At 42.1% G+C, this 14,413-nt stretch overlaps 1 protein-coding gene across 1 annotated transcript in view; it reads right to left on the reverse strand.

Annotated features, from left to right (window-relative positions):
- OGFRL1 (opioid growth factor receptor like 1) overlaps window positions 1-14,065 on the reverse strand; it is an 88,444-nt gene extending 74,379 nt beyond the window's left edge. Inside the window, exons 1-2 of the mRNA XM_042017168.1 lie at window positions 13,983-14,065; window positions 6,431-6,543 (exon numbers count right to left, since the gene is read on the reverse strand). Coding sequence (XP_041873102.1) covers window positions 6,431-6,469 — 39 coding nt within the window. The 5' untranslated portion in view covers window positions 6,470-6,543; window positions 13,983-14,065. The remainder of the gene's footprint in view (window positions 1-6,430; window positions 6,544-13,982) is intronic.
- Window positions 14,066-14,413: the final 348 nt, after the last annotated feature.

The raw sequence follows: 14,413 nt of genomic DNA on the forward strand, positions 1-14,413 counted from the left end.
GGAGAATAAGTGAGAGGAACACTATGCAAATGTCAAGTTCAGTGGAGAAGGAGAGGGAGGAGGTGCTCTAGGCATGGGAGCAGAGATTCCCCTGCACTCTGTGGGGGTGCAGAGATCCACCTGCAGCCCATGGATGAGACCCACACCTGAGCAGGTGGGAGCCCAAAAGATGCTGTGACCCTGCTGGAAGTCTGTGCTGGAGCAGGCTCTTGGCAGGGACCCACAGACCCATGGAGAGAGGAGCCCATGCTGGAGGAGGTTTCCTGGTAGGACTTGTGACCTTGTGGGGGAACCACACTGGATCAGGCTGTGCCTGAAGAACTGCACCCTGTGGAAGAGTGACCTGTGTTGGAGCAGCTCATGAAGAACCTTAGTCCATGAGGAGGATTCACATTGGAGAAGTTCATGGAGAACTGCCTCCTATAGATGGGATCCCACACTCGAAGAGGGGAAAGACTCCTGTCCCTGAGCACCATCAGGAACAACCTGAGATGAACTGATCGTAGCCACCATTCTCCATCTCCTTTTGCCAGTGTGGGGGACAAGGTAGAGCCTGGGAAGGAGGGAGGAGTGGGGAAAAGGTGCTCTTAAGGTTTGTTTTACTTCTCATCCTTCTGCTCTAATTTTGAATAGTAATAAATTCAATTAATATCCCCCAGTTGAGTCTGTTTTGCCTGTGACAATATCTGGTGAGTGATCTTTTTCTGTCCTTATTTCAACTCATGAACCTTTTGTTTTATTTTCTTTCCCCTGTCCAGTTGTGGAAGGGAGTGATAGAGTGGCTTTGATGGGTGCCTGGCATCCAGCCAGGGTCAAACCACCACAAACTCTTCTGAAGTTTAGCCCTAGCAGTTTTTAAGAGGTGGCTGGCAGAAGAGCAGGTTACGTGTCTGAAGCTGTTTTTTACAAAGAAAACTCCTCGTGTGCATGTAGTGTGAGTAGAGGCTGAAGAAAGCAGTCCCAACATACTACTACATTTTCCAAGAGGAAACATGCTGAACTTTGAGACGGTACGTAATTCAGGAAGAAGAGTAATAGAATGGGTATTGAAAGAATTTCCTGCCAAAGCACAAATATTATCAATATGTAAATCTTCACAGGAGGTACTTAATGCTTTTGATATTAAATACTCTGCCTATGCAAGTCCTTTCCTATTGCTCAATCCTCTTCAAAACTACTGCGAAGCTTTCCAGATGAGGAGATTATGTCAAGAATCTTCTGCCTAGATGGCATTTCTCAAGTGCATCCAAGTCTCATAAATTTCATTACAAAGTCACTTAGAAATTCTCTTGGTTGTCAATAAAGCCAGTTTTAAGCCCAGAAAGACTCCTCTAAGCACTTGTTATTTGTTAAACCACAACTCTGTTCATTACTGTTCTACTTTGTCAACAGTAATATGCACCTCTATCATTTACAAATGTAACCTGACCGTTGCCAGTAATTCCCACTTTTCTTCTGCCATAAATACCAAAAATTCAGCTACTTCTACAATGCATGTAAGGCATACCCTAAACAGCTACCTTGGCCCTGAAATGAATTTGCAGTTAAGTCAACTGCTGTATTAGTTGAATTTTCTTTTTCTGAGTTCACTACAAGCTTTTCAGAGTCACTTAGATATGCAAGAAAAGGCTTTTGGAAACCTCAGCCCATTTCACCTGCTCTGTCTGCAGAGAAAAAATGATCAACCTAAAATCACAGCTTCATCGGTGTCTGTCCTAATTTCAAATCCATGTACTATCCAACTAAACCATCATCTTTCAAGATATTTACACCCAAATAAATAACTGGCTAAGAAGATATGTCTTCTGTCTTCCCACATTTTAATTAGCAAGCAAGTCAGAGCCACCTACAAACGCCCATCCCTCTGCCCTCCTCCTCTTGCTCCTCCCATTTGATCCCTGGCCACATTATCTAAATTCGACTTTGGTGCCACTAGTCTTGAATCAGACTGTAAATTCTTTTTGTAGGACCTCATACCTTACTATGTACAGTAAGTGTGCAAGATGATGTAGAGTACTAATCCTAACACGACCTTCAAGCATTACTGAAATACAATATAATTTCAACCTGACAAGTATACAAATCTTCACTGAATGTTACCTGCAAAACACAGATTAGGGAAGTTTCTTGAATACAAAATACTTGTTTTTTGACATTGTAGATACTGTTTTACCTACCTACATGACAATAATTTTTTTAAGAACTCTGACCAGGACATTAGCTCCTTTACAAAAAAAGTCAGAAAGTCCAGAAAGTCTTAGGGTATCTGTTCTTATGTGAAACGTAAAGGGACAGATTCATGTTTAGATTATGTCCTCTCATACTTTTATACAAGCATGCATATAAACATATTTGAGAAAAATGGATACTGACAACAAGAAAAAACCAATTAACAATAAAATTCACTTTACCAAAAGCATAGATATTTAACATATGTAACAAGCAGATGCATATCTTCTCTGTGCGCTCTCAAGAAGGAATACACTAGTGCTTTCAGTATCAGCTTAAATCAGTTATGTGCTACAACCTCACTGCTCTTTTTCTAGTATGATAGCAATCACCATTAAGTACTGTCCCAATCACATAAATTGCTCTCTATGTCTTAGGGCTGTATTTTAGCAACAGGGTCCACCCACACATATAATTAGTTGGCAGGAGTGGAATCTTGAAATTGCCTCAACTGACTTCTAGAAAAGTATGAATCAACTTTTAGCACTTCCTCCTTTTTTTTTTTTTTTTCCCTCTCCTTGAAAGGGAGGGTGAAGGGGAAGATTGCTGAACCTCAAACAGCTGAGATGCTACGGTATGTCAGAGGTGAACCTGGACACATGAAATTTCCCTGACCTCCCCATCATTTTTCAGGGTTGGGCCTCTTCCAGGAAAAATAGATTTTCAATACTTCCGCACCCCCCACCCCCCAGTTTCTCTTTCTGGTGAATTTCTAGCTTCCAGAAGTCCTTTAAGTGATCATTTCCTACAAGGCTTAGGATTTCAAATTCTAGATGAACCATTGCAGAGATGATAAAGATGTGAAATAATCTTGTAAAAACTTTCTAGCGGAGTCTAAAAACAAAGCCAAGTAACCTGCACAACCAAGTAACTCTGAAAACTTAGAACTGAGTTTGCAGTTAAAAATATATCCTGATTCCACTTTTGATTCTTCCTTTCAGAGATTGAATGATTTCTAGATATTAAGACACAGACATCACAATAAGGATTAAGCAGTATGTAGAAAAGTTTGGCCTAATTCGCATGCCTGTGATAAATGAAATGAAAGTTTTAAACAGACAGCTATGTTTTAGGTGTCAAACATTTCTTGACGTCTGTGGCAGTTGGCAGCTGCAAACATCCGACTGAAAGCCCCATCTGCTGCTTCACAGCTTCCAGTCGAGGATGTTTACAGTCGCTCACTGTCAACAGCAATACACATTCCTTGGCTGTTTATTTTATATTATTAACATGCAGAAGCCTCCAAGCAGGTTAGTTAAGATCACTACAACTTCTGTTGCTGTGTTGCTGCCCGTAGATATACACGGGACTGTTTTTACAGTATTTACTAATGAAATAAAGTACAACTTCCAGAGGAACATTTGCAAACAGCCAGGCTTATTTTCTATTCAAGCGTTACTCTTCTAGTATTACGTTGCCTATTTTACACCCAGTAAGAATTAAACAAAGACGTACAAAAAGAGAAATTTGCTTCCACTGTTGTACTTGTTTTTGTTCCCCAAGAGACTTGTGCAATCCTGTCACATTCATCCAAAAACTGCATTACTCTACAACAAAGTTCACTTATCAGCACAGCAACTAAAGATAGTAACTGGCACAAAAATAGAACCAAACCCTTCCTAAGGGTATTTCTCTAAAGTGTCTGGGATGGCTTCCTTCCCCACAGAAAAGTGTGTGCAAGGAAATTATATGATATTAGAAGTTAGCTTATGCAAGATTTGTTTCTAAATAAAACCATGGAAAAAACCCTACCACCCATCCCACAGGGAACTGTGGGTAAGAGCGAAGAAGTTGTATAGTAAGCTCTGCAAAGGCTTCAATGAAGTTCAGACCTGCTACAAGATTTCTACAAATTATCTGAGCTAACCAGTTGCTGGTACACTTCACAGAGAGTTGGCAGAATGGCATTTCTCACCAAATGAAAAAGCCAAAATGATCTGGCATAAGAACATCTCGGTTGTACAGTTCTGCTGTTTGTTTTTTGTTTTATCTCCCATTTCCTTATTAAGTTAATGATAGGGAAAATTAAAGATTAATCACTCAACTATTTTTCTGAAGTCATATGAAACCGCAGCAGGCAAGCAGAATGATTATATCACTCTAATTAGAAGGTGTTTTTCCTTGAAACTTTCTTACCCCCAAATGAAATTACCACACTGTAAACTGAGTAGGTTATGAAAAGACTGTAGGTGGAACACAGAAGCCTGTGGCGTATTTACTCAAACTGGTAAGCGTGAAGGATCTCTATAAATCACTTTCAAAACTCAGGGTTATATTTTCTATACTAAGGTTAAGAAAATTAATCTTTCAGGCAGCAGGTGAAAAAAAGCAGAATTACGCTGGGGCCTTTCCCTTTATTCAATATCAACTTTGAGCTACTAAAGCTTCCTAGGGAATCACATTTTCTCAATGGGTCAAGTCACTAAGGAAACAAAGCAAACTTTATCAGTGCTGCACAACTCTACATTCCAGGAATTCCTAGCACTTGGCATCTATATACCACACCAGAGCCACAGGATCCACTCACCCTCTCCTTAGGAAAGCTACCATGACAGGCTATGAGACTCTCAAGTAGGGTCCCCAACTTTTCACAAAGTTGGCAATACAAGGAGGTACTGGCCATTTCAGTGTGAGGTCTACTGAAGAACAGGGCAGTAAGAAAATACATTTACTATAACAATACTTTGGGAAAAAAGGAAAAGACAGCTCCTCTTTTGGCAAGTTCTATCTTATTTATCACAAACCAGCTAAGAAAAACACTTAAATCACCTTGTAAAACAATATGTATAGATAGTAACAAAAAAAAGCCAACAAACAAAACCCTCAAATGCAAAACACTGATTGCAGAATGAAGACAAATTGCACCTAGTCATTACACTAAATTATGATTTTATTTGTAGACACTCTGGCCTAATATCTACAACTTAAAGAGGGAAAATGTAGGGAGCCTATAAAATGCAATTAATTAGATGAAGGACATTATATCAGCAGCAATATGCAATTCCACTCTATATATGGCTACCTTTCAATTTTAAAAAAACAAACAGATTACATCTGTATGAAAGTCAAAACAAGGTCAATCTAAAACTGTGAGGCACTTTGTCACACAGTATGGACTGTTATGCAGAAGAAGGCAATGAGTTGTCTTTACCACTCCGATATTTAATTTGTAAAGTATTCCTACAGAGGTGTTTAGTAAGAAAGTGTCCAAGACTTAAATAGCAATTAACTTGGGGCTTGATACATGCTGATCTTGATAAGGTGAAACACAGCTGAACAAATATAGGTATGACAAAGGGAACAACATCCTAACTTTCCGATGTCTTCATGAATTTATAGTTCATGTCCCAGAAGGAAAAAGGGGCAAACTGGTAGCACTAAGCCCTGCTCAGTGAAAAAAAAGCTTTCCACTGCTTTTCTCTCATTCCCCTGAAATTTCTAAGTCAGGTGAAAGGATTATTGGTGACAAAGAAAGAACTATAAAAACAAACAAACAAAGCAACTAAACCAAACTTGCCAAGTGCTCCTAGAATTCAAAAACAGGGCCTCTACCTTTTCTGTTACCTTCCATATAGATGAGGTGATAGGGTAACTCAGGTAAATTAGTTTTTAGATTAGCACTGGAATATCAATAGATAAAAATGCCAATTAATAGCTACATAGAATTTGCAAAACTTAACTCATGGCAATTATTTCCTAAGTTGCTTTATAGTTTATATTTTCAAATTTGCTTGTCAAAAACTTTAAGATCATCATTAAATATGGAGAAATATTATTCCTCCTCTTCCTGTCACTGACAGCACAAGAAGATTAAGCACACATTACTTATATGAACTCAAGTTCACAGCTGTTATGATACAGCAAGAGTATCTCCAACTGTTGCAGATTGAATCTAATTCTCCCAACTGCATTTGAGCTCTAAATGCCTGAAGCAGCAAGCTCCCCCTACACTAAGCAGGCAGTTGCAGACAAGCAGTTGAAATTACACACCAAATGAGACACAAAACATCCAAACGTTTGGGAATGAGATGTCCAAACTACTGATAAAATCATGAACAACATGTAGTGCCTAGTTTTCTTGAGCCTCTCCTCAATGTCTAATCATTAAGGATTTTAATCAGCTTTTAATCCACCCAAGTAAATGGCTACTACAGTGCACCTCACTAGCAATATATCTGCTGAGAAAAGCCCAAGAACTTACTTCTTGGATATCAGCTGATCCTACTTCAGTCCCCTTCATAAGAGATACCCCACACCTCCGGGGAGAATTACATTCTTCGTCCGCCAAAGACTGCTCCTCAGATTTCCAGGAATCTGTATCACATACATGAACAGAAGTTATTGTAATTCCAGAAGTGCAGCAGTTCGGATCACATAGTTCTCATTATTAGGACTGTCTGCAAGAAGTCAGATAGCTTTTAACAACCATTATTACAACTGTGTCCTTTTCTGGTACTGTCATTTAAAACTTAGAATGTGTTTAAAGTGACACATTACTACTCCTGAATGCAGCTGTCTCTCAATTAATGTAGATAAAGGTTAACTGCTAAGGCAGCTAAAGTATTCAGAAATGACACTGAAGACTTTAAATTTCCCACCAGAGGCAGGCATAATGATTTCCCATTTATTGCATTAAGAAACATACAGATTACACAACCAAAACCAACCAACAATCAATCTCAGATTTAACATCATTTCAGAAAAGCAAAATCCCCAGAGCTTTTAAGATGGAGAAAAATTTATTCATGCGCTCATTCTAGAGGAAGAAGGACATAGAGAACCCCCGTGAGATGGATGAACAAACAGATATACAAGACAGAACTACAATACTAGGCAAAACCCAAAGAAACAGAGACTGAGAAGAGCATAGAAAGAACACAATAAGGAGAAATAAAGTAAACCAACCTAAAGTATAGGGAGAATACACACGACAGTTTTGAAATCTCAGTTATGTGCACACAACAAAAGCAAAAGAACTGCAGGACATAGCACTTAACTGAAACGTATATACTTAAAACATATTATTTATCAATTTGCACTCCTGACACCTTTTGAAGGTACTTGAACCCATTCTGTATGTGCCACATGAAACAAAGGTGTCTTTGATAAGCCCATCTCCACCAACCAGCTACAGCAACAAGTGAAGGCTAAAGAGGAGTATGAGCACTGTTTATACTCTGCTATAGCATCAGTGAACAGTACAGTGTTGTTTACTCCTCTCCATTTCAATGTCATAAGGGAATCACTGTGAAGCCTGCAAACCTTAAGTATTGGCCAGAATGGAAGATGCAACAGGTTCAACTGTCCCTTGGTATCAGCTGGCAGCAGTGGGCGAGACCCAGGTGGTTCAAAGCACTTCTCTCCTTGTCAGCAGAGCCAAGTGCCATGCCAGTTGCTGTTCCACGAGCAGAGCAGCACCCAGCCTGAAACCGCGCCTAACTAACTCTACATCAACTCTTGCGCCAAGTCCCAGTGCAGAACTATTAAGTTTGTGGCTTCCTATTTCAGATAAATACAAAGACCATGTACTGGGTCAGCACAAGAATAAAGATCATATATTAGACCAGAAAACAGTCCCCAGTGGTAGTAACTTCACATAGTTTTATGGGAAAAGCATTGTCCAAGAGAGCATAACATAACAGATCCCAAGCTTAGCAAGGAACATTTACTTAGATTTAACAGCACGAACAAAATACCTACAGCACACAACTCATTCAGCTGCACTGTCCATTTTCAAAGGGAAGGCAAAATACAGCTGCAGTGATAAGCCTCTGGCACAGGGGACAAATTACAGGCATGGCACATAGAGATCCCTGGACACAGGAGCAGACATATGTTGGGCTGACCAGAACCATGTTCAAACACAGAATTCTGCCCCAACATCCTCCAAGAATTTCTAGAGCACTTTCATCCTGTATTTTGCGAACTGTCTCCTAACTCACATTTCTTATTTCCTTTATTCAGGACATATAATTTATGCTTAAGTCACATCTCTGGGGAAATATTTTATACCCTGCTTTACTCTTGAGAAAAACATTGACTTTAACTCTGATCCTTGTGTTGGTCCAGTGACTCACACCTCACATTCTACAAGTTTACCCTTATACTTCTAATTTCAGGGTCAGGTTGTTAATGCAGGAACCAGTTCTGCTTGCCTATAGGTAGGACACTGCACCCATCCCAAATCCCCTGCAAATACAGGGAAGGCCATTTTTTACTTCCCATTAGTCCTTTCCTCATTTAGAGCTCAAACACACAACTGGGACATAAAGACTCTCAAAATAATTAGCACAATCATAATGTTTGTCCTTCACCCCCATCAGATCAAAACAAATACAGCCTCCGATCACAACACTATTGTGACTTAGCGTGCTCCACAGTGAACTGCACAAGCCCTAGATGTTGCAGAAGAGTCTGCAAGGGTTCAGCTTACACATTCTTACCTATGAGGTTGTGCAGCGCATTGATTACTCTTGTTACAAAGGTACTTGAACATTACCAGAAATTAGTTCTAGATGAAAGAGAACCTCTACATACTACGTGAGGCAAAACATCCGCAAAGGTGCGCAGAAAGCAACTTTGTTAACAACACCATGTTCTAAACTAATTTAGAAAATGCTTGTTTATTCACAGCACTACTCAAGTAAAACTTAACACCAACATTTAAAGAACAAAACTAGAGTTCATGTGCAGCAAATGCACTAACCTTTGCACACATACTGACTGGGGCAATACACCTACTCAAGTTCCATTCTTCATTTATTTCCCACAGCCTCCCCTTTTCTTGGGTGTGACCAGGCTTATGAAATGAGGGAACAGAATTAGGCTGAACATCAGTAGTTAAACACTTGCTTGTTCCCACCACTTGAAATTAAACACTCTGACGTATCAGGCAAAATGTGGACATCATACTGACAGGGCCATGAACCTGAATCTTGTTAATGTTAACTTGTATCCTCATCACCCTGAAAAGGTCTCTCCTCCCAACTTTTCAGAAGCAGAAGCTACAAGAGACTAATAAGCACATGATAAAAAAACACCCACCAAGTTAAAAGAGAGGCACAATTCAGTCCTACAAAGCAAGGAGAAAGCATTAGACTGACCAGTGAAACAAGATGAGAGAGAGGGTTTTACCACCACAAATATCCTAGCTAAGACACTGTGGAAGCTCCACAGCGCTCAAAAAACTACTACACAGTAATCAACACTGACATGCCAAAGAATGCACACACTAGAAAATTCTGCAAGAGGAGAAGGCAGAGTGAGCCCCTCTGGAACAGCTAAAACAGACCTGCATGTGAGAAATGACAGGTAGGAGGAGGGCACAAAAAAAAAGTCAGAAGAAAACCCCACTGTTAACTTCAGGCATTGGGAACTTAGAATTATCCTTCTTCCTCACCTTCAGCCCAAAGTTTTCAGCGTTAGTCACAAAGAGTTACTCTAAATGCTGCCCGCACACAGCCTTCCACAGATGCAAACAGGTTGTGTTTTACTGCATTTTACTCCTGACAGCCGAAATAACTGCCCGGAGATTACAGAAAAGGAACAGAAAAAGAAACAGGACACATATGAAACTGTTTTCTATTAAAAATCCTCCACTTTTCTGACGGTCAATAGCGAAGAAAATCCCTGGTGGATAAATATAGATTTTGTAATCAGCTAAAAATTAGAGCTATGAGTACGTCTCTTGACAGCTCCAAGAACAGCTCTCAGTTGCTTAGACTCACAGAAAGTTTATAATCAACTTGCTGCAAAAGCTTTAATTTAGAACATGTGTCACTTAGGAAAAATACTGAAGCAAGACCTGACTTTATTTTTCAAATGTCTTAACAACTAATCCCCTTGGGATTATGTCAGGCATGTCACATTAGGATGACTTGGGCTCACCTTGACCAGCGAGTATGTTAAAATGCAACTAAACCTGTCTACATTTCCACTCCAACTCATGCTTCTAAAATTTCAAATGGTTACAGAGGAAAAGCATCTGTGGATTTAACACTGATCAAGAACACATTATCAAGTGTTTTATTCAACATGAAATGTCATAGGCAGAAGCAGTCTTACAAATAATGTAAAATTCATTTTCTACACACCTGAATTCAAAAAAGAAGGGGAAACTTTTCTACAGAAAAATCTATTTGCTGTGGTAGGCTGCTATTGTAAAAGGTATATTTATACAGTACAAGCTTTTGGTGCAAAGGATTACATATGCAAATGGCTGAGTTAATAAACTAGAGCTGAGAATGAGCTTTTCCTGTTCCTGTTAATTTATGGCCCGGCACCACATTCCTTTCACGCAATGCCATAATCTTCAGAGAATGAGTTCACATTATCCTCCTCAGAGTAATCTAGGAATGCAGATAGAAAGAACATCAGCCATCGCCTTCATAAGACTCTCCCGCTTTACCCTCAAGGGTTTAGGTGACTGATAAGGTTTTAGATATTATTAAAACTTCAAACATCCGTTCTTGGCTGCTACTACCCTCCGAGCACACAGCTTCCTGCCAGCGGGTACTTGTACCAACACTAAAGCCTTCACAACATTGATTCAACCAATACTGCACGTCCAAACCACCACGTGGTTCTCCAATCCCCTGCTCACCTTGTCACTCCTCAACTGCTGAAATGCAAGAATATGCAACTTCCAGATCTGTCCTTTATCCCAACAATAAAATAAGGAGTTTGGGAATACACCAGCTGCACCAGAAACCTTTTTGTACAATACAAACATTGGCACAAGAAGAGTTCAGGTATAAATCCCCCTCTAGACATGTCTCAGCCACAACCTAAAACTTGGCTTTCACTCCCCCAGTTGAATGCCTGCACCCATGTGGTGATGCCATCCATGTTTTGACCACTGCTTTCAACAGAAGAGGCTCAGTCCAGGAGCTTCTGCCACCCAGGAGAGCCACCACATTCAAATCACTCCCCCAAATCAGCAAGATAACCTCTTTGGAAAAGGGGACCCTGCTCAGGCATCTCATTCCAGGACAGTATTTGCAACTGCAAATAACAAATGGATTGATACCTTCACCTAGTTAGACCCAAGACTTAAGCCTCTATAAAAGCTAAGCTGCAGAGCAGATCTCTCTCTCCATGTCCTGCTGTAGAGGTGACCGAGGCACCTCTGAGGTGACAGAGGACACCTTGCATGGCCTTTTTCTGCAAGTCGCACAGACAAAGCAGGTGCCAATTCTGGGCTACGAGCATCAGGGCAGCTGCAGGTCAGGCATCTGCACACTCCAGCCCTTAGGCCACCCTGGATGTTTTGCCTCCTCCTTCTGTCAACTGTACAGAAAGTACAAACATGCTCCTGGCACATTTATCTTCACTCAGCTTTCTGAAGAATCAGTGAAATGAATCACATGCGGCACTTGTATCTATTCTACTAAAATAAACAAAACTCAACCACAGGATCACTTTTTAGTATTCAAAGCACTCATGCGCTGATGGACACAGCCCTGATGAAAATACTTGCTCAGATGACAACTCCTCCCTCTGTGGGCTTTAACAGCTCCTAACCCAATGCAGGGTCAGGGCAGTTACCTGGCTGCAAATGCACCTTGAACATCACATCTGTCTTCAGTTAGGCGAAGGGGATTCCAGTACAAAAGCAGCATTAACAAAATAACTCAGAAAACTACAACAGCAATATACCAGGTCTCTATAAGTAGATTTGTAACTAAGAATAAGAGCTATTAATTAGTTTTCAATGGTAACAGCAAAAAGCTAATGATGTATTAGGAGCCACTGACACTGCATTTAACATTTAGTATTTCCCTCATTTCTCACAAGGTGACAGACAGACTTACAAATTCATGATATGACACAAGAGGTCTCAACACACAAAAACTATTACCAACTATATTAACCTCATCGGGAAATCTATCCAGAAAGTGAATCCAATAGAAATTAATCTTTAACCAGATCTTTTGACAGTGAGCTCATAAGTAATGTTTCCATTCCCAGTATCTGTACGAGTTCGAGTTACAACAACGCTATGGACAACAGCCATAAAGAGGTAGCACGCATTTTAACATGTGTATATTAGGTTTGACTTTAAGAGCCAAGTTTTTGGTGGGAGAGGGGAGTTATCTTCTGCAGTCAACCTTTTTAAACTCAGCCTTCTCCATTCAAACAGCTGGCATATAGAAGAGCTTAAAACATAAAAAGCAAAGTGACCTATTGTGTTTTGACTCAAACTAGCTACAGAAGTAACCTTCAAGGTTACCTTGCCCTATGTGCGGCCTCAGGAAGGAAAAAAACCACAGTTTCAGCAAAGGAATTTCTTGCCTGGCTGGAGGCCACACCCGCCACAACAACTGATGGCAGGAAAGCATTTGGGTTCACAACTCTACCCGTAGCACCCAGCCGGAGGCGAAGCAAAACTTTCTCATTTTCGGAGAAGAAAAGAAACTCTTGCTCAATAAGTAGCAATTATGCTGCAGAATTTATATGCTGAGCACGGCTGAATGTAGGAGCACCAGATCAGTCAACCATAGCTTTAGTGCTTTGAGTATGATTAACAGAATGAACTTTCAAAGGTCAATTAAATGTCAACACATTTTAAAGAGATATTCTTCCTAAGCTGGGGTGATGTGTAACAACAGTACCTTCCAGAGCTGCTGTGCACTTTCACCTCAAAATTTTACCCATCTTATACTTACATGTGCAGATATAAAGATGATAACTAATTAACCTTTGATAGAAAACAATGGCTATTTACGCTCCTGGCTTTTCTATCACTAAGCCGTCTTTATTACTTGTGTCTAACCAAGTTCACAGAGACACTTGCCCCAAAATTTCATTTCAACTGTCGAGGGTGTGAGCAAAGTGAGAAGAAAAGGAGCAAGAGCAGTTTGAAAGTCTAATAACTTACTAAATGAAAATGAGAAGAGGCTTTTGATATGCAATTGAGCTGCCTCGATGTAAATCTGGAGGAGGATTGGGGGGGGGGGGGGCCCGGGACCGTAACTGAATTAATTATGAACGCATTAATCATGACTTTAGGCAGCCCAGTGATTTATCTCTTCACTTCTAAACATTTCTGACAATTGAAACTTCAGCTAACTAGCTCAAGACATCTTAAACGCGGAAAAGCTGAACGCTCAGTACGATTCATTTAAGCCACCCCTCAAACCGGACGCTCAAATCATTAGCTAGTTTAAAAGTTAAAAAAAAAAAAAAAAAAAGGCATCCATCTCAGTACAAACTAAAAGGATCAAAATCCCGACCAAGGCCTCACAACAATACCATAATCGTTCTGACATGAGCAGTATTTATTCAAAACCAGAGCTAAAGAATAATTTGAGAGTTGGGAAAAACCAGCAGAGAGCCGCACTCTGTGCAGACGCCAGAAAACGGGCTGGAGAGTTTTCCTTCCACAAGAGCAGCGGTCCCGCCACCTCTTCACAGGTAGGTTTGTAACTCCACGCAATTTTAGGAAGAGTTTTTTAGGAGGTTCCCGCTCCGGCCCTGACAGTCCCGCCAGGTTTTGAGCCAGGTGCCGCGGGTTGCGCACGGTGACGGCTCTCCCTAGACCGGGGCCAGGGCGGACAACCTTCTAAGTTCCTAAAAAGTTTCCAGACGCGGGGGCTGCCTGACCCCCACTGGCTCCGCGGGGGCCGCCGGGCGGGGCCGCCCCGTCCTGCTGCACCTGCGGCCCCGGCCGGAGCCCCGGGAGCTGCGGGCGCAGGGGGCAGCGCAGCGCGGCCCGGCCCGCAGGTGCCCCGGGACCCCCGCCCGCTCCTTACCTGGACGGGTCCCGCCCAACTTTCCCACTCCGGGCGAAACTTGCGGCAGGCAGCGGGCCCACTCCCGACGGCCACCTCCAGTCCAGTCCAGTTCAGCCCGTCCCGTCCCGTTCCGCCCCAGCCCCCCGCCAGCCCGGCCACAGGGGCGGGGAAAGGGGGCGGAGGAAAGCAAGCCCGCCCCGCGCTAGGCATTGTACGCCCCCGGAGCGCCCTTCCCAGCGGTTGAGGCGGCGTAGGCTCCTCCTCCCCTCGCCATGTTCTTTGTTTCTCCCGCTTTTCCCGGCCGTTCCCGGTGACGCCGCGGCCGCCCCGGCGGGGCCGGCGGAGCGGAGCGGGGCCGCCCCGGCCGCAGGTGACCGAGCGGCCGCCCCCGCCCGAGCGCCGCCCCCCCGCCGGAGAGGATCCCGGCCCGCTCCGCCAATGGGCTCGGG

The sequence above is a fragment of the Corvus kubaryi genome, unplaced genomic scaffold, assembly GCF_017639235.1.
Source record: "Corvus kubaryi isolate FWS band 111438036 unplaced genomic scaffold, C.kubaryi_AGA036_p1.0 split3-73, whole genome shotgun sequence".
NCBI classification, from domain to species: domain Eukaryota; kingdom Metazoa; phylum Chordata; class Aves; order Passeriformes; family Corvidae; genus Corvus; species Corvus kubaryi.